The 22216-nt window shown below is 42.7% G+C and overlaps 1 protein-coding gene across 8 annotated transcripts in view; it reads left to right on the forward strand.

Annotated features, from left to right (window-relative positions):
* Positions 1-2740, forward strand: part of ASNS (asparagine synthetase (glutamine-hydrolyzing)) — a 32077-nt gene extending 29337 nt beyond the window's left edge. For 6 of the 8 annotated variants that reach the window (XM_087757119.1, XM_087757191.1, XM_087757042.1 and 3 more), the window contains one exon: positions 1005-2739. In XM_087757119.1, the coding sequence (XP_087613245.1) occupies positions 1005-1214 (210 nt within the window). In that variant the 3' untranslated portion in view covers positions 1215-2739. Of the gene's footprint in view, positions 1-1004 lie in introns of all 8 variants that reach the window. The other 2 variants (XM_087757511.1, XM_087757435.1) reach the window with 1 other exon arrangement.
* The last annotated feature ends 19476 nt before the right edge of the window (positions 2741-22216 follow it).

Below are 22216 nucleotides of genomic sequence, written 5' to 3' on the forward strand. Positions count from 1 at the left end.
GCAGCTGAGTAACAGCATAATGACTTTATAATGTCTTTTCTTGTTTATGTCATTTGTTTTTCCCAGCCATGCCTAGCTAAGCCCTTTTGATTTTTAAAGCCTCTGCTTGCATTGCTAACCAATGAAGACTTACAGCATTTTGACTTTGGACAAAGGATAATCATCTCTGGTGTACAGAGGTAGTTTAATGATCAAGAGGAAGGAATAACACCCAATTTACACCAGAGCTCTGTTCTACAGAAATATGTGTATTCTGGCCTGTGGACAGGTGCTTGTCTGTCCTACTACCAACTGCTTGTTTCCCATTTTCTTTCTCTATATCTACAGGCAAGAAAGTAGTTAGGTCAGGCAACAGTGTTGTGCTGCCTGTACTGAGCCTGTATTGGTGTAGTAGGGGCAAATTTATTTCATGGCTGTGAGGAGTTAGATAGCATGTTGGCGGTGGAAGCTAGCTGCTTTAGAAATTGCCTCAACTGGTGCAACTACTCATCCTCCCTTTCTTAGTGAGCTTAGCAACTGCAGGTGTCTTTGCCTCTGCATCCCAGGTCTTTTGTTGCTAAGAGCTTGGTTATACAGGCAGAGTCAACAGGTCTCTGTGAGCTGAAAAAAAAAAATAAACCAAAAACAAACAGGAAGCCCCTTACATGGCAAAAAGACTTCTTTAAGTTGTTCTGGTTGATTCACAGCAAAGAGAAGGATAGAAAAGAAGTTTTTGTGAGCTTACTAACAAAGGTGATTGTAACCCAAAGAGAAATGGGCTTCACATATAATGCAGAGGGAAATATTAACAGCACTGGAAATATACTTACATATTCATAAAGACCAAGGGAGCCTATGACAAAAATTCACCTGTCAGAAACCTCTGCCTCTAGAATAGACTTTTTTTTTAAACCTATGGGCATTCAGTGGTTGGTGAATCCTTGTATGTCTTTAACTTGCAGCAAATCGACTTGTAAAAATTAAATGTATTTGCAGCTTCACTTGAGTTTTGCTTATGTCTATAGGTTGATGACCTTCTGCTGGAAAAGGCAGCGGAGAAATATCCTTTCAATCCTCCTAAAACGAAAGAAAGTTATTACTACCGCCAGATCTTTGAAAAGCACTACCCAGGGCAAAGCAACTGGCTGCCTCACTACTGGATGCCAAGATGGGTTAAAGCTACTGATCCTTCTGCTCGCACATTGAAACATTACAAGTCGGCTACACAAGAATAGGCTGTTGAAATAATCCCCCAAATAGAAGTGCTGCAAGCAATTTGCATGCACTCTGCTTTAAGAAAAACAAACAAATTATGCAAACCTAAAGCTTAAATGGTCTTTAAAAGATGCATTTTGACAATGCTTTTGGAAATAAGAGCTTTTTGTGGTTAGTGTACTATTAAAAATTCACCCTGCTGTACCAAAACTTTGTAATTCATGGGAAAATACTTCATGGACAAGGAACTACCTTATTTGGCAGCTCTGTTCTTTATGTGACCTCGATTGTATTAATTTGCCTTGCAGCCATTTAATATATTTTAATGTTAGCTCTGTTTTGACGACTTGAATAAGGCTAAGTGGTGCAAACTGCTGCAGGCCCTCTGAGCAAAGGGGAATTTGACCCCACCTATTTAGTGATCTGTGTTCCTGGCTGTGGGATTTGGATAGTCTGTCTATATTACTCTATTCTGAATGTCTTTCTAAGCATTCCTGAGAACCTTGGTCTGGTTTTCAAAAGGTGTTTAGATATTCGTAGCTATGCAGAGATGCTTACTAGAGTTTATAATAGTGATGGTGCTGGGTGTTACTTAATTAAATGAAAGGGAATCTTATTCGTTAATGTAAAGCCACCAGTTGGCTGTTTTGAATCTTGTAAATATACCAGCGGTCTAAAGATATTGTGACTGTTATCAAAGAGCAGAACAGACATGAGAAGCTGAGTTATGTCTTTGTTTCTAACTCAAGGGCTTCAATTTTTAAATGTATTTTTTATTCCTGAAAATAGAGTGTTAACCAGGTGATTTGTATCAGTCTGATGGAAGTTGCATGACTAAGTATTTTAAGAAACTGTGCACTTATTGTGAGAGTTTTTCCACCTCTGTGATGAAAAGGTAGACCGTACTGCTGCTCAACTGCACGTGGCCAACTGTGTGGTGAACCAACCCTGTTAACTATAAAGCATCATTGAAGACAATGGGATCAGACACTTTGCTTGGAAAAATTGAAAAAAAGCTTCTTCAGAAACCACAAGAACTTCTAATACCCTACTGAAAAACACATGACTTTTTACCCAGGACAACTTTTTAGGCATGGGGGCTGCTTTTTTAAAGGTAACTTAAACGTAAGGGTGGTCAAAAGATATACATGTGTGCTGCAGATTGACTTGGTTAGCCTCATGCTCTTTGTGAAGACAGAAGTCTAGTTTATTGTCCCTCTTGACTAGGAAACCAAAGCCAATTGTTATTTAAATGATAAAATATAAGCAATTCTGGTTTAAAATCTTCATAAAATGACTGATTGTCTGTTTATTACTCCCCCCTAATCCTGCATTTGAATCTCTATTCCAGAAACCTTACTGAACCTCTTGATGTACCACAGAGCCCATGAACTGTCCAGCTATGGCCAGCAGTAGCCATATTTTGACATAAACTTGCACATACTAGTCAATTATGAATATATGATGAGTAAGGTAATGAATACATTCCTGTAGCCTTCTTTACTTAAGGGCCATGTGCTTGTCTTTTTGGATTTCTTTGAAGCAGTAAAGTATATTTGGACTTGAGAGAGGAGTAAAGAGTATGTTGATTAGGTACTGGTGTATAAAGATAAGATTTACTACTCTCTGTAAGCTTCCCAAGGCTGAGATGATAAGAAAATTGCATTTGCCTGAAGTAAAAATAGGCTCAACACATTTGGGGCTGTTACTTGAATGCACTTTCTGCTGCAACGTTGTCAGGTATTCAAGGAAGTCCACCTTAATTTTTTTAATTCCTAATACATTGAGCATTTACATAGTGAGTGCAAGATCCTAGACTGGTGATCCTAATTATTTCAGCTTTTTGCTGATGTGCAGAGGAAAAATAGTGTTTGCTGCCTCATTCTTGTTAAAGGTATAAATGCTAGGGGTCTCAGAAGTGAAAACTTGTTCATTCATTCGCCATGTATAGACTTGAATTCTATAGCCTTCTTGGCTTCTGTGATGCTCTGTACTTTCTCTTTTTTTTTTTTTTTTTTTTCTTTTTTTAAGACAACAGCTACCCTAGATCATCTGCTAGCTGCAGACATGTTTTGTAGTTTGTCACAAGAGGGAATGGGATGCAGGTCCAGAGTGTAACACTGTCTTGTCCGGTTTTACTTTTTATCTCTCTTCCTCCTATGGTTACCTCCTTTTCGCACTCTATTCTTTTTGGAGAAAATTAAGCTGGACTATTCTGACAGCTTGAGTAGGTTGGTTTTAGTAGTGTGTCAGAGGTGGGGATGGGGAATTAAAGTCAGTGGTCCACCTGGGAGGGAGAAGATGGATAACTCCATGGCTTGCAGGACTGCTAAGGCCTGCAGGAAAACCTGTAGGGTTCTTGCAAAGTGGATAAAATAGTGTGAGGGGTTTCTTTTTATTGATTTGATTTTTGCTTTGGATTGATTAAATTATTAAATTATGTTTTCACTGCAATCTCTCCCTCTTTTGAGGAAGAAGAAATAAACAGTGTATCTGCCAAAGAGAGCACTGCAGTGTATGGGACCTACTGATTGCTTAAGGTTGCTCAGTGACACCTGTGCCCTTCATCTTTTTAATAAAACTTAGCTGCTGTTTTAACCTCCAGCTCACTGGCTCGTGTGGAGCTTCGATGGCTGTCTCCACATCCAAGTGTCCGTGACAGTGACTCTCCAGAGAAGCTCCCCAGTGCAGACTAACATGTAAAAGCCAGCAGACACTTGAGAGAACTTTGGGGACCTTTGGGCAGAGATTTCTATGTGGGATGGTTTGAAATCATATAAAATATTTGAAATTGTGTTTAAAATCACAGTAAAGTGTAAAGACAGCCTATTTTACCTAAGAGAATATGGAGAGTCTCTTTGTGGAGGACCTTTGGTGTGGGAAATGTCATTTGATGAACGTCTACAAGGTGATGCATATTTAACTGTCTTCACCAAGAGTAAAAAAAAGGTTCTGGAAAAAAAACTAGGTTGCAGGAACCAGTGTTTGCTTTGCTATGGAAGCTAATTCCTCAATGAGTGTTATGATTTTATTCAGAGTCAGAGTTAACATCAGCCAAGGTTGTTGGGTTTCTCTGCTCAGAACTGAGGTAAAATATGGTAAATTGTGGTTAAAAGTAAAATACCAAAAAATTATACTGAGACTCTGGAAGGGTGGACTTAATCTTTTGTTCTGACACAGACCTAAGGTCTGATTTCCATTAGTAAATAAGAGAGAGAAGTTGTCGAAGGAGGATTTAATACTAGGTAAGCCTGTGTTTGAGCTCGCTGTCGAACAATCGACCCAAAGGAGAGTGGGGCTGATGTGTGGGAGAGGCTGCTTATTTCTGTAGCGAGGTAAGCTGTGTGTTCCTCAGCAACTTTCCTAGGAATAGCCAAAACGCTGTGCTGGTTTTAGCTGGGATAGAGTTAATTTTCTTCATAGTAGCTAGTACAGGGCTGTGTTTTGGATTTGTGCTGAAAACAGTGTTGATAATACAGGGATGCTTTAGTTACTGCTGAGCAGTGCTTACACAGAGTCAAGGCCTTTTCTGCTTCTCACCCCACCCCACCAGCGAGGAGGTTGGGGGTGCACAAGAAGCTGGGAGGGGACACAGCCGGGACAGCTGACCCCAACTGACCAAAGGGCTATTCCATACCATATGACGTCATGCTCAGCATATAAAGCTGGGGGAAGAAGAAGGAAGGGGGAGATATTTGGAGTGATGGCATTTTGGCTTCCCAAGTAACCATTACACGTGATGGAGCCCTGCTTTCCTGGAGATGGCTGAACACCTGCCTGCCGATGGGAAGTAGGGAATTAATTCCTTGTTTTGCTTTGCTTGCATGTGTGGCTTTTGCTTTACCCATTAAACTGTCTTTATCTCAACCCACGAGTTTTCTCACTTTTACTCTTCCAATTCTCTCTCCCATCCCCCTGGGGGGGAGTGAGCGAGCGGCTGGGTGGGGCTGAGCTGCTGGCTGGGGTTGAACCATGACAAGCACATACATCACCTGCACCATGCTTGTTGTAGTTCCCCCCCCTGGTTTTTTTGTAAATTTCAGTGCCTCTTTTTTTTTTTTTTATTTCCATATGAATTAATAAATTGTAGTTGACATAAAGGCCGCGATTAGGAAAATCTTAAAAGGTTTCAAATGAATCTGCCTCTGGGTGAAGATAATGCAGAAAGTTTTTATTTAAATTTAGTATTTTTAATTTAATTTATTTAAATTGAAATTAATAACTTTAATTTTTTACTTATAAAACTTGAGGAAGGAGAGACAGGACGGAGGATGATGAAACAGAGAGGTGGTTTATGCTGCCATAGTATCTTGCAAGTTGGTAGGAGTAGTAGCTAGGGCAGGTGATACGTGAACAGGGTCTGTGCCTGCTGCTCTTGAAGATCTGTTCATGGTGTTTCACCCATCCCTTTCCATAGGGCCACTTTCCATCTTTTAGTTGCCTGGAAACTCGTCCAATAAGGGAAAACCAGCTGGGCAGCTAGTTTTTCTTGCACTGTATGTTCAGGTTTGGATCTTTCAAGTGTCCTATGAGCTACAACAGATGTTGACAGTAAACAGATGGTTTAGAGGTGGACCTGGCAGGTAGGTTAACGGTTGGACTCGATGATCTCAGAGGTCTTTTCCAACCTTAATGATTCTATGATTCTATACCCTAGAATCCACCCAACGCTCGTATTTCTCCCATGTGAGCAAGTCAAGTCGGGGCTGGCCCTGCTCTGCAGCCTCGCAGCTTTGCCTCTTGGGCTGTGCTCGGCGCAGGAGCGAGTCCTCACACCGCGTGTGTCCGAGGAAGCTGCAAGCAGGCGTGTTTGCTCCAGCGGGCCAAAAAGAGTACGTCAAAGTTTGAATTCAGATCGAGAGTTTGCTTCGAGGGATGGTTTTTTAATTTTTTTTTTTTTCTACCCGGCAGATGGCAGCCACTGTTAGCGTGTCAGTACAAACGAGCTCTTCATCCCTGGGGAAGCCTGCTCTCCATCCTCCTCTCCCCGTGCTTTTAGCCCGCTCCTTCACACGTGCTTGTCGGTGGGATTTGTGCATGAGCTTCGTGGAAGAGAATTTAATAAGTACTAGATTAGAATAGGGATCAAGCCAAGCAGAAAAGAAAAAGGTTGTTTAATCAATCTTGCTCACAAGATATTGTGCAGAGCTTCTCATGCTGGTGCTGCGGGTGAGAAGGCAGCTAAGAGTTGAATGCATTAGTATTGAAGGCATTCAATATTGAATTTGAAAGTAATTAAAACCAGTTATGAAATTAAAAATTAGAAATGTGAGTTAGAACAGGTATAAAATGTCAGTTCTAGGGAAGATGGAAGATAATATCAGGCTGGGGAATAGGAAATGTTAATTTTACCTCTGAAGTTGTTAACGGTTATTTTTTCCTATTTTTGTCATGATTAACATGTGGATCGTAGGATTTCGGATAGTCATACAGAGAGAACACTGAGTCCTACTAGGAAGTTTTACAGGTGCACATCGGAAAGGCTTAGGGCTGTACCTCTGCTTTTTTCTCAAAAGAATGATTAAGAAAAATTATGTATATATACATTATAAAATGCAGTACGTCATGTAAATTTGAAAGATTTCCTGTTTCTGTAAATGGCCAATCCAGTTGTTTTATGAGCTCTGTGTGATGATGAACAGCTGCAGACTGCATATACCTGAGCATCTAGACTCAAATCCCACCAGGAAACAACATCCCCCAGCGACCATCCTGGTATAATGGCAATGTATACTGGCTGTCTGATTTGACAAGCACAGCCCTTCACCTGCTCCAGGCTCATGCTGGAGAGAGGTCTTGTGCCTTTTTTTTTTTTTTTTTTTGTGGTACAGGGTGCTTAATTGAGGAATTTTCACTAAGGAGAAGATAGAACAATTGGGTCCAAAATAGTCCTTTAAAGAATTATAATCCCAAGCACATAAAATTATTGGAACTGACCTCAATTCCTACACCACAATCATCTTGCAGAGGTCAAGAGGAGAGTCAGAATGATCTGCTTGCAAAAGCAGCCTCCATTTCTGCTGCGATCGAGGACAGAAGGAGTTGTCTATATTAATAAACTATATTACTTAACATCTCTCACTACTGCTCTTGAAGACTGCTCTTAACACCTGGGGCAAAATGTATATTAATACAAATTACTTTTGATTAAAACCATTATTATTTTAGCACAAAAAGGAAGGGGGTGGTAGAAAGGAACGTTCCCTTTTTAAATATTTAAATACTCATTATACCAAAGTGATACAAATTGCTGGCTGACTGACAACTTGCTAATAATAGCTCAAAAATGCAAATAGAGCTATTATCCCAATTGACACTAATTGGAACTCCTTTGGCAGCCTGGGAGGGCAGGGCAGGAAGGTTTGATTGTTTCCTTGAGCTGAAATCGGGTTGGTAAGGAAGCGTGGGGAAGATGTGCCGTGGATAAACAGGTTGCCATCTGTGGACATCAGGATCCATCATATTCTATTTCAAGGACATATTCTGAAGTGCTGCCTTCTGCCTATGTACAATTTTGGTGAGATTTGCTGGTGCCCTGGGCTGGTCCCGCTCATGCCTGCGTGGCACAGGCTCTGCCTGCACTGAGTTGGTGCTGTGGAATCCTGCAAACGCTCGGCTCTCGCGAAAGAGCTACCATGTCTTTTCTGAATTACTAAAAATTCGCTGCCTTAAAATTCACTGAATTATAAAAATTTTCACTGCCTGTAGCCAAAAAGTCTGCACTGCAGGGTGACTCCACACAGAGCAGGTGTCTGGGGATTTCGAGCTTTATGGACCCCAAGTTGGTACAAATTTTTCATACAGAAGCTGGTACAGGAGATGGCAGAGGTGCCCGTCAGAGGATCGCTGCCCCTCAGCAGCATTCGCATTGCGCAGCAGAGAGGTGCATATGTTGGGTGTCATTGGTTACTTTCGAAACATGAGAGACAGCCTCCCAGGTTAGGGTGAGACAGCTGTTGCGACACCCCTGCCACGCTCTCCTGGATGAGAGGCTGTTTTATCTGTTAGTTACTCTCTTGCTGAGATTTTTATCTTCTTAGCAGCCAGGAGCTTTTGCTGTCTGTGGTTCTTAACCCTGGAAAATCCTTCCTGCCTCCGCTTCCACAGAAAAAGTGGCAATAATACCAGGGTTAGGAATTGTACTGAGGTCAAGGATACAGTGTGGAGCATCCATGTGTACCCTCAAACTCCCTATCCAGACTCACATACTTCTCAGCTGTGTCTGTCATCATGTCATACAGCCTCTTCCCCATTGCTGCCACCACGCTCCCGTGTGGTGTATGAAGAAATCTGGCATGACAGCCTGCTCTTTGCAGTAGGTAAAAGTTATTCATGGAAAAGATGTGTTAATAACTGAAAGGTCATTAGGAAAGGGGATATGCGTATGTGTACCGTGACACCAGCTCTGTTTTCTGAAATAACACATTTTATGTCATACTGTGAGGCACAGTGAAATGCCATCCCCAGCACAGCTCTTGAGCCATCTTTAGTTTTCTAAGAGGATAGAAAACTTGGGCTTGACCCCTCACTCCAATGTAAACTTCCTTAGTGAGCAGGAGGAAAGCACTCTGCCCTCTCCAGTGCAGCCATTCCCCCCTCTCAGAAGGATGCTGTGAAGGTTAGTTGAGGAATGACCAGGAGGGTTCAGACTTTCTTCATTCCCGGCCGCATGTGCTCTCCTTCACACTCTCCAGAGCACACAGTCCTGGAGGGTTGTGTCTGCCTCTCTCTAGCAAGGCTTCCTACTTGGCTGCTTTTGTCCTGGACAGTTTTTATGGTGGATCTCCCAACTACTGATGAAATAATCTCATCTTGGAGTTTTGAGTGGGAAGGTGAACTTTCTTCTCCCATGGAGAATAAAAGTATGGGGATCTGGGGCTTAAACATGGCATTTAGGGACAATAAGATGGACTTCCCATCTCTCTTGAGTGTAACTTTATAGCTGACCATGTAAATTGAGCAAGCCTGTGCTTTTCTGTATGTCAAAAGGTGCTGCTCAACATCTGTGTTCCTACTGAACGATGTTTGATGCCTGGTTGTGTCTGGGTGTCACCAAACTCATCTGGCCAAGAGCAACGTGCCACTGTGTCAGTGCCTGTGGAACTCAGCCAGGGCTTCCAGCTCAGAATCTGGCTGGAACAGGGAAGTCAAGGGGAAAAACACTGCTATAGTGTTGTTCAGGTAAGTGAGGGCTTGTAGGTCCCAGACTGGGAGGAAGAGGAAGAGGAAGGCTGGTTTAAGTATGTGTTGGGAGTATGCAGTTACGAGGTGGATATCATGAGGGCAAAAGTCTGGATACTGTTTGGGTAGATGTGAGGTGAGGGAGGGGATGGAGCCATACCTGTGCTCCCAGAAACCTACAGCCTTGCACAGGCATGCCACTCCTTGTGGTGGTATCTAAGCAAATTAATTTGGGATCCCCTCTGGTAGGATATATCATCATCAAATGAATGGGGCTTTTCCAAAACTTGGGATCAAGGTCAACTTGTTAATCTTGCTCCCTGCCCACACCCCTGCCCCCCAGCTTTTATTTAAATACACATCCTTTATCTCCAAGGAGGTTTGGAGACAAATTTGCCTGTTTCTCTGAGCTACAAAAATGCAAACCAAAATCAGCTGCACTACAGGCTGGGTGAATAGTAGAAAAGTGTTTTGCAATATCTATCTGTATTAGGCCATCTCCCTTTAAGCGAGGTGTCTTTTAAAAACAAGCTGTGGAGTGGAGGACTGAGAAATAATCTCATCTTGGAGTTTTGAGTGGGAAGGTGAACTTTCAGTCCCCCAAACGTTCTTTGGGGGACTGAAAATCTCAGCTCTGCTGAGCAGGAGACATGTCTAGGAGAAAAACAATGCCTCCGAGGGCTCTGGATGCAAACAGACCCTGTGTCTGGTGTGCCTTCACTACTCCTGTAACATATCAGTGAATCGAGCAAATTTTTGCTTGGGGAGCTGAGCAGAGATGAGGCTTAGAGACACACGTTAGCAGACTGATGGCAGCACTCATCTCCTCGGCGACGGCACCGGCTACTCCAGAGGCATGTGGCTCAGTAGGAGGTGAACCCCTGTGGGCCCAAAGTGCCTTGGGAAGTAACACAGAAAAGACAAGTCATCTTACTCTTACCAGTGATGGGATCTGACCTACCCATCCCACGCTCTGGTCTGCTGGCACATCCCTGAAGAAGATGCACTTTGCATATCCCGAGCTTGCAGTCTCCATCGAGAATGTGGCTTGTGCCTAAACTGGACTTAGTGTGGTTTGCATTGGTTGTCATATGAGCTGTGGGATATGTATTTCGGCTAGTAGCTGATGTGTAGACATACTTTTTATGTGGGACCTTCCTGCTCCTTTCCTCCTTCTTGCCAGCACTTTTGCAAAGCCCTTCTAGGGGCAGATCACAAGCTGATGGAGACAAGACTCCCAGTGTAGCATACTGGGAGCTGCTGAAGCTTGCCAGGCCAAAGCCCTCACCCTACGGTTGCACCATTTGGCTTTCCTATTGCCCTGTTAATTTCACAGAGACTTTTTACAATAATAACAGCAAGTTTGTGCAGGACTGGAATGACAGAAAATAGCTTTTCTTTTTACTAGTCACTTCCGTGGCATCCCTATATGCTGGAGTTTTGGTGGGAGGACAGTGGTAGCTGCATACTTAGCTCATGGTGCTCTGTATCTCTGGATCTTGAGCATCTCCGGTGCTCAAGCCTGGAAGGACTTTTTAATGTTTCTCTTTATTCTGCAGCCCCAGGAAAATACATGCAATATCTAAATTGGACCAGAGGAACTTCTGTCTCATGGAAAGACAGAGAAGAGGACAAGCCCTCTGGGATGCTCACCCCTGGGGCATGACCACCAAGCTGGGGGCAGCAAGTGGCTCTGAGACCTTTCAGACTTGAGCCTTTGTGAATGCCAGGTTTGACTACACTTACTGACTGATTTTTTTTTTTTGAAGCCAGACTAGTGTCATTTAAAGAATGTATCTTTTTGGCAAATCAAGCTAAAAGTTACCAGAAAGCAATAGCTGGGTGGACAGTGCACTTGCTTGGAATTTTTATGCTAGTTTTGGAAGCACATAGGATCAATTTAGAGGAATTTTAACTATGCAAGGAGTATCCCAGAATTTTGTGTGCCTAGTCTGGTAGAGAAATTAATTTATTTTCTCCTTAAGTTTGCTCAGGCTCTGAGGGCTCAAATTAGCCACATGCTGATGAGATCCAGGTACATGTTTCTGTTGCTCAAGCTGTCCATTCTAGCACAGCATTGCCAGACTTGCTCTGTGTCATGAAATTGTTTTCTAGAAAAATAATTTAATTCAAAAGAAAACTAAAAAACTTAGTTTTGCCACGATCTACAGTAAAACATTTCTGTTTTATCTTTGGAAAAGCATCTGCCTTAAAATTATACTCAAGTCTAATGAAATAAAAATGGAAGAAGTAGGTCCCTTGAATGCTTCATTGAGACAGCTAAAAATGCTCCTTTTGGACCAGCCTAGTGACTGAAAATCAGTAATTTCTACTGTTCCACTCCTCTTTCTCAATGTCTGATCTCAGCAACTTCTGATGGTGCTCAGGACCTTGAAGAAGGGACTCAACATCCACAGAGCAGAACCCCAGACAGGCCAGTCATGTACCAGGCAGGGTCTGTGTGGGGAAAAAGGACCTGATGTAAAAATGAACTGATTAACTAGTTAAGATTGATGCATATTGTATTAGGTTGAACGCTGATTTTTATGGAATGCTTCAGGTCTGGAAGAAGGAAAAAAGCTCAGCTACCTGGCATGCAGCTAGGCAGAGTTTGGCTGCACGCGGGTACAGGAGCAAATGCACAGTTTTGCTTTTGAGACCTTGCCGACAGCCAGCTGAAATCACTGCAAGATTCCCATTGCTTTTGTCATGCTTTAGGGAAGGTCCACAGGACGAGGTTTTCTCATTTCAGGCTTAACTGTGGTGGATTATGGTTAGGGTAGGAGCATTGTCTTTCAGTGCTTTGTGGTTCTGTGCAAAGACAGTAAGATACCCCAAGTAAGCTGCTCCATATAGATAGAAACAGCATAAAATATGTATGATGATCTAGAGGTCTCTCAGTCTCCCTGTATCTTCTAAATTGTCTCCCTGTATCTTCTAAATAGTACTTGTGGAGGATGCTAGGTTACAAGAATGTTGTTCAGACATCTCAGCGTGATTTATTTATTTTTAAATCACACTTCCTTCACTGTTAAAGAATTAACTGGTTTCAATATAGCTCAGGGTGATTAATCTAGAGTTTTGCTCAGATATTTTTGCTCTGGTGCAGAACACAGCTAAAACAGCTGGAGCTGTCAGACAGTTCTCCTGTCATTTTTAAAATTAAGCATGGCTTACTGCCCCAGCTTGAACTAGAAAAGATAAATGCAGTAAGTAGCTCTCTGTAGAAACTTAAGTGTCCTTTACACAAGTGTTTTATTGAAACAGTCTATTATGGAAACTATTACTATGGTGTAATTTTCTTAATCATCACGGCCAAAACAGACTTTTTATAATTTTAATAATTTTTTTTTCATAAATACACTTTTTTTAGAAATCTTTTGCTCCATGAGATTGTGAAGAGCTATTTGCATTAATTTCCTATGCCTCTTCAGTTTTGTTGCCACTCTTCATCTCTTAGCATGCAAAAGACTGATTAGAGGCGTTTATGAGATAATGAAACAGTTTAAATATGCAAATATTTTTCAGTGATGACCTGGCTCTATCAAAGTTCCTAGGAGGGAATGAGAGATGCCTACATTATTCCTGTGAATAAAAGTTGCCCTGGCACAGCAATATTTGCAGCCCTCTGACTCACTGATAATTCCTTGCTGCTAATTTTGCAGTGCCAAAGAATAGGTCAGGCGCACATCGAGTTTGTAGTGAGTGTGGGATACAAAAAATGTCGTGCAGAGTTAATACCTTCCCGTCGCTGCCTGTGCTTATCACACATTGGTTTTCTTTCTGTGTGCACACGCGTGCTGAGGACGGATGGTCGGAAAACCTTGTCGTTTTGCATGGGAGCCATCACGCTGCCTAGCCAGGTGCTGAAACGACACAGCTGGAGGTGATGCTTTCTGTCAGGGTCTACTGAAAGCACTGCTTCTGCAGCTGGCAATCTGCACAGCAGAAAGCCTGCTGTCAGCCTGGTGCAAAACTTTCAGGCTTCATCTGTTGGCAGAGGTGTTGCTTTAATACAGACACATGTAGTAAGGCTTCACCTCAGTCAGTTTGACAGAAAGAGCCTGGAGCTGAGAGTGTTATGGTTTTGTAGAAAATTGATGTTATATGGGGACATCAGCAGTTTTTAAGAACTGGATAAGAAACCTGTGGGTGGCACCCAGCACAAGTTCAAGATAAATATTTTTATCACCAGGGTGCTGACAACAGAATATTATTTACTTTCTGCCTTTAAAGTACTGGCTGATGTCTGCTAAATCCCGGGAGTCACAAAGAGCAGCGAGGGGGCTGGAAATGGAGCAGTTTTGTCCTCAGCCACTCCACAAGCCAGGGAAGAGAAGTTCTGCTGTGTTTCAGCATATAAAGAGATGTCTTTGTGTGCAATGCTAAACTAAAAGTGGAGCAAGATAAAGGATTTTTTTTGTTTCAAATACAAAAAAAGGTGATAGGTAAATAGCAAATTTAATTTTATCTGAAGTGATAACATTACTCATCAGACAGAAATGGATGGCTCCATCCAGGGTACTCTGTAAAGTGTGTCCTTTTACTCAAGGCTTATCTTTACTCTAAATCTCAGGATTTTTTTATTGACTTGTTTAATTGTTTCTATTTAAGATAAGTCTGAAGGAATCAATATCAAAAACCAAACTGTAGTAAGTATCAGTCATGGTTTTCAATTGCGTTATCTTGAAACAATGTTGCAATCACTCAGGGGCATTTTTTTGTTTCCATTATGATCGCCTTTGCTCTTAGGAGATAAAAATAGAAAGATTCATGAGCGTTTCAGTAGAGCAGGGCTTTGAAGAAATATTGAGCTTTAGAAATTTGCCGTAATCACCCTTAAATGATACAACAGCTGCCTTAGCTGGATCAAATGCTTAAAGCACGTGTTTGGGGGCGTCATGATTATTATATCTTTTGCGATGTGTTTAAAAGGTGCAATGATAGGAGAGTAATACAGCCACAGCGTTGCTCTGAATCACCGAGCATATTGTTTCTCTCTACGGTAGCTTCTGTTTCCAATTGTGGCTTTGTCAGTGCAATCTGGTTGAGAGAGCGGGCCTACAGCTGCTGGACTGTGTTGGTAGTCCCCGGCTAAAAGTTTCCTTTAAGAAAGAACTTGTGTGGCTCTTAAGAAAATATTTCATTATATAATGTAACTCATTACACTCTTTTTAAAAAATTGCTGTTTTTTTCTGTTTTGATAGCCAAAGAGCCTGTGGCTTGGTTGCTCTGAATCTGAGGTCACTGAAATATCACATTCAGATAAAGTTGCTAATCTCTAGTACAAATAGAAATAATGTCTCTCTTTTATCTTCTGGAGGATCTGTTCCTTAACATCACCATATGAAGTAAAACCAAAGAGTTAATAAAGGTTAAAGATACAATACTCCATGACAGTTCCAGCACTCTATGTCAGGAAAGTGAAAAGTCTCTCTTTACATTTCTAGTAGTTGACCAAACAGGTGAAAGTTCAAAGCAAAAGTCCTGACAAGCATAGAAAAAATGTTTAGGAACATCCTTTGTAGTGAAGAAAGACTTTTCTTTTAACAATTGTCATGTGAAATGTATTTTTCCTGAAGTTGGGATCTCTCTGTGCACTCAGATCATATACCTGTGACAAAAGGGAGTTCCTACCTGCCTTCAGCCATGCTCTTGGGCTTGTTGAACCAAACCAATATGGTGTGCATCCCTTCTGGTTGGGGACTGTTGTAGCAGCAGCATCTCATGGCTATGCTGATGAAGCCATTAACAGAATAACAAGGTGGTGATGAAAATCCCAGAGGGCATAGTGCCAGCTCTCCCTTGGGTTTCCATGGTAAGGGGTATCTTCTGCAATGCAGAAATGATGCTATAGAATAAAGTTTCAGTGCTCTGTAAAGTTGCAGAGAAAGGGAGTAATTAGCACAAGGTGACACTTTTCCCTCTGGGAACAGCATTTTGATGGTTTTGAGAATCTGTGATTGAGTTCTAGTGTACAAACATATGGAGTGCTGACAGTGCCAGGCATTTATCTTTTTTTTTTTTTTTTTTATAAGCATATATTAAAACCTTAAAGTTTTATAAAAGATTGTACCTGGAATTTCTCCTTTCTGAATAATTTCAAAGTTTTCCTCTTAACCTATTCCCTGGAGACTTTATTTCTTTTTCAGCATAAAATGTGAGACTCCCATATATTCACAGGACTCCAGACCATGGCACCTGTGGGAAACACCAGAGGAAGTGAGACATGGAAGCACTGCCCTGGCCATCTTTCCCAAGGAGTCTCTTGAACAAGTTTTTTGAAGAACTCGCATTAAGAGTTATGACATTTGTTTTGCTTGGCAAAGGAAAAAAGAATAAGAGGTTGTGTCTTGGCTGTGTAGTTCACCTATAAAATCTATCTACAATATTAAACAAATACCTTTGAAATGTACTAATAATATCAGATCAATACCAAACAAAGTCAGCTTGAGCCATAACACTTCCACTGACTTGTAATGTGTAACGGGCTCATCGGTTTGTGTTCAGCACAAACTCTTCCCGGTGGGAGGCAAAGTAAATTTATCATTTCGGTATTGTTTTGTTTGGAAGTTTGACTTTTCTGTTCTGCAGCAAAGCTCTTTTTTTTTTTTTTTTTTGCTAATAGATGTAAGCCCAAATTCATTCTGCCATTGTAATGGTAAGTGCTGGATGAGATTTACTTTTCATATTCAATGCAATAAATCATCTCCTCTGCAACACAGGCAGCTTTGTACTTTAGATGCAGCAATACCAACAGTGATGGTAAAACAAATGTTTCCCTAGAAAACACTTGAAAACATAAGTGAATAAACTCTTCTCAGAGTCTTAGCTCTGAATAGAGGCAGGTGCTTTAAAACTAAGCTGTTCCTATATTCAGTGCAGTTACAGTGGTGACTGACCCCATGGAAAGAAAAGGGGTGTATAACTTTTGCTGACACCGCCGGCTGCATGGGACCGAGGGATGATCTCCTTCCCTGCTAGAAATTTAGCTCCTCTTCCTCCTCCTTGGCAGTCGAGGGCTGCAGCTGGGGGAGAGTTTCCCCGATGGATGGAGAAAGGCTCACTTAAACAGAGCTGGGGAGTGCCTGGAGGACCATTCCTGTCTGGTGCAGGTACTGCCGAGCTACATCCCCTCTGTTTGGGCAGCTCATGCCCTGTGACTCTTCCAGTAACTGTGTGCATAGAAAAAGGTAGAGAGGAAAGTATTTTGTGCCGTTCTACCTTCTTTTCCAATGATTTTCATAAAACAAGGTCACTCAAACCAGCAGCCGGTGTGGCACCAGGACCTACATGCAGAGCAGCAGGTCCATGGCCCAGAGCTCCTTGAGCTGTAGGTGGGACCATGCCGTGTGCCTTAGCATGGTCCCACAGCACTGCTGCAAAGGGCTGTCCAGCCACCTTGGCCCCGCTCTGCCAACCTCAGCCTGCTCCCCAGCCCTCCTCCTCTCGGTGGCAAACAGCATAGAGCTGCACTGAAACAGAATCAGTTTTGCTGGGCTGCCCCAGAGGTCTTATTTTTAACTAAATGCAGCATCTATATTTCTAGGTGTAGTCCAAGTGCCCCATAATCCGCCACAGGGTGTTATCTCAAAAATAAAATATTTTTAGAAAATGAAACAGCATGCAATGTTATTTCTTCAGCTATGTGGTATACTTGTATTAAAATAAACTCAAGTGTACGGGTAGTTCATATGAGCAATAAAAAAAAACACAGCTAAGTGCATATGCAAAATTTTTCATCTGCAAATAGTTAACTGCAGGTATATGCAAAATATCTCTCAAAATGCCTCTTTTCTATCACACTGAAAACTTCATTTCTCAGTTGTACCCATCATATAACTTAACAGACACAAATATAGCCTATTTTTCACACAGATATGCAGAAAATCTGTCACCATTGTTTGATTCCCTACCAGCAGGATTTTACTTTTAACTTTTGCTTTTAAATGCAGTCTTAATGTAGCCACACTATACGTATATGTTCCTTCAGTAATCAATGTGTATCTTCTCCAAACAAGATTTACTTCATTGCTTGAATTTTAATGCTTTGGTACACTGAATTACAATGTGCCTATTGTCTTCTGAGTATTATAACAGTGAAACTAAAAAGCTTTTCTATGTGCCAAAAATTGAATGTCTGTGATTAAAGGTGGTGTTCTGTTGCTCAGTTAGGTGTTTTCAATACAAACTAGTTCCTGTAGAAAGCAACGATAAAAGCTTATTGACATATGTTGGTGCAGCTATGTCTCTTACAGCTGGGCTTCTAAAATAGCAATGTAAGAAATGGTTTAGATAGAAAAAAAAAAAGTTGGTGTTTTTTTTTTTTTAATTTGCAGAGATTTTCTTAACGTTCAGCCATATGCTTTATAGTTCTTCCTAAGTTTCTTAGCGCTTACATAGCACCTTGCAGAAGTGGCCACTTGGGTACAGGGTGTGCATTGCCTTTCTAGCTCAGCCACTGCTGTTACCTCTGGCCAAGGCACCTCACCTTGCCAGGCTTCTGGGGGAGCGTGAAGCACTGTGACAGATGAAGAATTTGGCTTTTCAACAGCCTGTTCATGTTTCATGTCTTCTATATACAGCAAGCAGTGATATTGTTTAATTTCGAGCCGGACGAAGAAATCAAGAGGTGATGTTTGTTGCGTGTGCTCTGTGTACCTCTCTAAAAAGGAGTTTCTGAGCTGATGAGTTGCTAGTTTATTCTGACAGAAACCAGATATCTATCAGGGGTGAAGCAGTGATAATTTTTAATTAATATCATAATGAACTTCACATAGCCCAGATGCCCCTCCTGTTGACAAATGTTTCAGTCTCTGCTCTTTCAAAAACATTGGGAGAACAATGCAAAGAGAGTCTGTTTGTCTTCCCTGAAAGATTTAGATAGGTTGGAAAACATTTTTATGCTTGCTAACAGGAAAAAAAAAAAAAAAAAGCCTATTCTTCCAGTAACTACTATTTTCTGTAAAGGAAAATGAGCCATTTTGGAGGTAGCATGAGGACACGGAGCTGTACCCAGAATTGCAGGTGGCTGCATCCTGACACAGTACAACTCCAGGGAAGGAGCTGCTGTGTGCTCTCGTCCCGGCACTCCAGGAGATGTTCTTTAATGCAGTCTGTGATACTATGGCTAAGGGAACTGTTCAGGCTCATCGTGACAAAATTTGGTCATTACTGAAGTTTGCATTGGGACTTGCTCTGTATCTCTTTATGCTAAAGCAGTTGTCTAAGCTGTAGTTTAAGAAGAGACAGGGACAAAGCCTGCATTTAAATAATGGCTCTTGATAGCTCTGAAGGAGCTTCTACTGGCATACCCTGAATAAACAGCATTTTTAAGAATCAATTTAATAATTTAAAAAAACCTCTTGGTGTTATTCTGCTCTAACTAATGATGGCTGGGGGCTGGGTTCTCCACAACAATCTCCGTGCCCAGACAGTTCCAGATTCTTCCTTTTCTTTTGGTTAGGACCATGCCAAAAAATACCAGCATCCTGATGTGAACACAGCAAAGGACTTGCTCGTGGCAGCTGGGTGGGTAAGCACTGCAGAGCCCAAGCTCCCCTGGTGAGGTGTATACAGAGAGCCAGACCCCCCTCGCAGCTCCCTGTTTCATGGGGGGCTAGGTACACCATGGCTCTGGCTCCCCAGGGTAAGTTTGGCTGCATCTGCGCAATGGGGGACCAGTCTCCATGCAACAGCAGAGAGATGGAGGTGATGGATGGAGCTGATGGTCCTCCAGGTCATGCTTGGGCAAGGCAGGCTGCTGCCAGCCTGACTTCAGCATCCCCTGTCTGGGGGAAGGGGAGTGCCCATGTGTGTGAGGGAGACAGTGCCTACCAGAAGAGCAGCCACCTGTCATGATGTAGATGAATGATGTGTTTCAGGGGGAAAAGAGAAGCAAAAAGGAGGCAAAGCATGTTGGAGGCGGGCTGTAGTATCCAACTGCCTGTAGCACCTCCCCAGTGGGGACAATTACCAGCATCACCCTGGGTTTACTGTCTGTGCTGATTACCTAGAAAGATTTTTATTACTTTATTTAAAGCTCTCTTGCATTGCACTGACAAATGTCCTTGCTGCAGCTTTATCGATTAGCTTACACAGCCTGAGGGATGTCAGACTGTTGCTATCAAAGAAGAACTAAGTCTGTGTCACAGTCATGGCTAGTTGTTGCAGAGATGGCTGGGGATTTAGTGAAACCCTCTCCAAAGCCTGCAGTGGAGCTGGAGAGCTGGCATCATCCAGTGATCCAAGGCATGAGCAGCCTGGGACTGCAAGCAATGCTGTCCAACACATAAAAGTGTTTAAAAGCCAAAGAAGCCTTAAAAAGGAGATTAAAGACCATAGAAATGATTAAAAAGTCCCTTTGAAGTACTCAGTAATGTATAGACTATATTGCTTCATACTAAAGGTTGTATAAAGATGTAAGAATAAGAATTCCTGATTGAATCATGAGGTGATGATGCCAGTGAGGATGCCTGTGAGGACAAGTGTTTGGGCCAGGAGGGCGGTTGGAGTGAGCCTGCGGTGGGGATGGGCAGCTGCCGGGCTGGATGCCTGCAGGCGTGCATGGTTCCCGTGCCTCCATGCCTGCCCCAGACCCACTGGGCAGGCACAGCCCCACAGCCCCAACGCGGCACGGCTCGGCCGAACAGGCCCCAGTGGTGAAATATGATGAGGGTTTTTTTGTATTGTTGGTAGAGTTAGCTGGAACATCTCAGGCTGTGCCTTTTGGTGTGTGTTTGGTTTATTTCTAGCTTGGAATGTATGTCTGTACAAACATATAAATCAATGCCAATTTTAATCTTATTGTTCAAAACCTAAATTAGCACAAATCTGACATTATTTTGCCTCCAGAAATTGAGTTGTTTCAAATGCCAAATTAAAGCCACTTATCAGATAGCCACCTAGCAGGAGAATATTTTGATGCTGGAGAGTCGGCCTTTCCTTCTAGAGAAAACGATCGTGGTGCAGTTGATACATTTGAGGGAAGGGATGCCATCCAGTGGGACCTTGACAGGCTTGAGGAGTGGGCCTGTGTGAACTTCATAAAGTTCAACAAGGCCAAGTGCAAGGTCCTCCACCTGGGTCGGGGCAACTCCCGGTATCAATACAGGCTGGGGGATGAAGGGATTGAGAGCAGCCCTGCGGAGAAGGACTTGGCGGTACTGGAGGATGAAAATCTGGACATGACCCGACTGTGCACTCGCAGCCCAGAAAGCCAACCCTATCCTGGGCTACATCAAAAGAAGCGTGGCCAGCAGGTCAAGGGAGGTGATTCTGCCCCTCTACTCTGCTCTGGTGAGACCCCACCTGCAGCACTGCCTCCAGCTCTGGGGTCCTCAGCACAGGAAGGACATGGACCTGTTGGAGAGGGTCCAGAGGAGGGCCACAAAAATGATCAGAGGGCTGGAACACCTCTGCTATGAAGAAAAGCTGAGAGAGTTGTTTTTCAGCCTGGAGAAGAGAAGGCTGCGGGGAGACCTTATCGCAGCCTTTCAATATACAAAGGGTGCTTAAAAGAAAGATGGAGAGAGGTATTTTTACCAAGGCCTGTAGGGATAGGATGAGGGGCAATGGTTTTGAACTGAAAGAATGTAGATTTTTTACGGTGAGGGTGGTGAAGCACTGGAACAGGTTGCCCAGAGAAGTTGTGGATGCCCCATCCCTGGAAGCGTTCAAGGTCAGCCTTGACAAGCCTTTGAGCAACCTGATCTAGTGAAAGGTGTCCCTGCCCCTGGCAGGGAGTTGGACTAGATGACCTTTAAAGGTCCCTTCCAACCCAAACCATTCTATGATTCTATGGTTTTGCTAGAAAATTCAGTCCCAGCCCTTTGCTGGGTGCTGTTAACTAATATCTGTGCTGTCCTCCAAACACTTAAAACCCACTCTGTCTTGTGTGGCTTTCTCTGAATGCAAATACGCGTGCAGTGATTGCTTCTGCAGGGAGGTTTGTGAGATGCGCGGGCTGCAGGGAGCCTCTCTGCATCTCACAATTCAGCGCACATGGGCTGTAGGCTCTGGGAGCACCATGAGCCTCCAGGCTCAGGCGACAGCATTTTAAAGCTTTTTCTTTCTTCTTACCCTTCACGGAGCGTTATTCAACATGCATTTCTGCACTCCTTTTGCCATGCTGTTAGCCGAGCAACCAGCTTCCCCCCTCATTGAGCTCAGTGGGAGCTGGTACAGAAGTTTATTAGTCTGAAAATTAGCCCTGACAAGATGAAGAGCTGGCAGAGCACAAATAAAATCCCTGTATCTTACACCAGTGTGGTCCCTGTCGCAAGTCTGCCTCAGTTTTCCCACCGTGTAGCTCCCTACCTCGCTAGAACTGGCTCCTACTTAGTTGGAAGTGGGGTCTGTTTTAAGCATGGGCAGGCTCAGGTGCTGCTCCTAACCTAGCAGGAGGGAGGTCCTACGCCCACCCGCTCTTAATGGGTGCAGTTGTGGGGATGCCCCAGGTAACCTTGAAAATGTACGTTGCCGAATTCACTTCTGAAATGGAAAACAACAACCAGTTAATCACTCCATTACTTATTTTGAAATTTGGTTTGTATACACTGGCTGTTTTCACTGCTGATTCATCTGTGATGAAAGTTCACATGGTAGCATCAGAGAACTGTAGCTTTTAGCTGGTGGAAAGAATATAGATCTCCAGATGCCTTGGCATCTGGTGAGGTGTATGTAGCATTTTGGGACTGTTCTAGAAATATAGTAACCAGACATTTTAATTAAAAAGATAATTACACTCACATTTTTTTCTCTTATATTGTATGGATTCCAGCCAACAGGTACTTTTACTGTGAATCTGGGAGCTAGAATTTATTAAAAGTTTGGCTTTCAA

The sequence above is a fragment of the Nipponia nippon genome, unplaced genomic scaffold, assembly GCF_047370975.1.
Source record: "Nipponia nippon isolate SJK-2023a ecotype South Korea unplaced genomic scaffold, ASM4737097v1 scaffold_1, whole genome shotgun sequence".
NCBI classification, from domain to species: Eukaryota; Metazoa; Chordata; class Aves; order Pelecaniformes; family Threskiornithidae; genus Nipponia; species Nipponia nippon.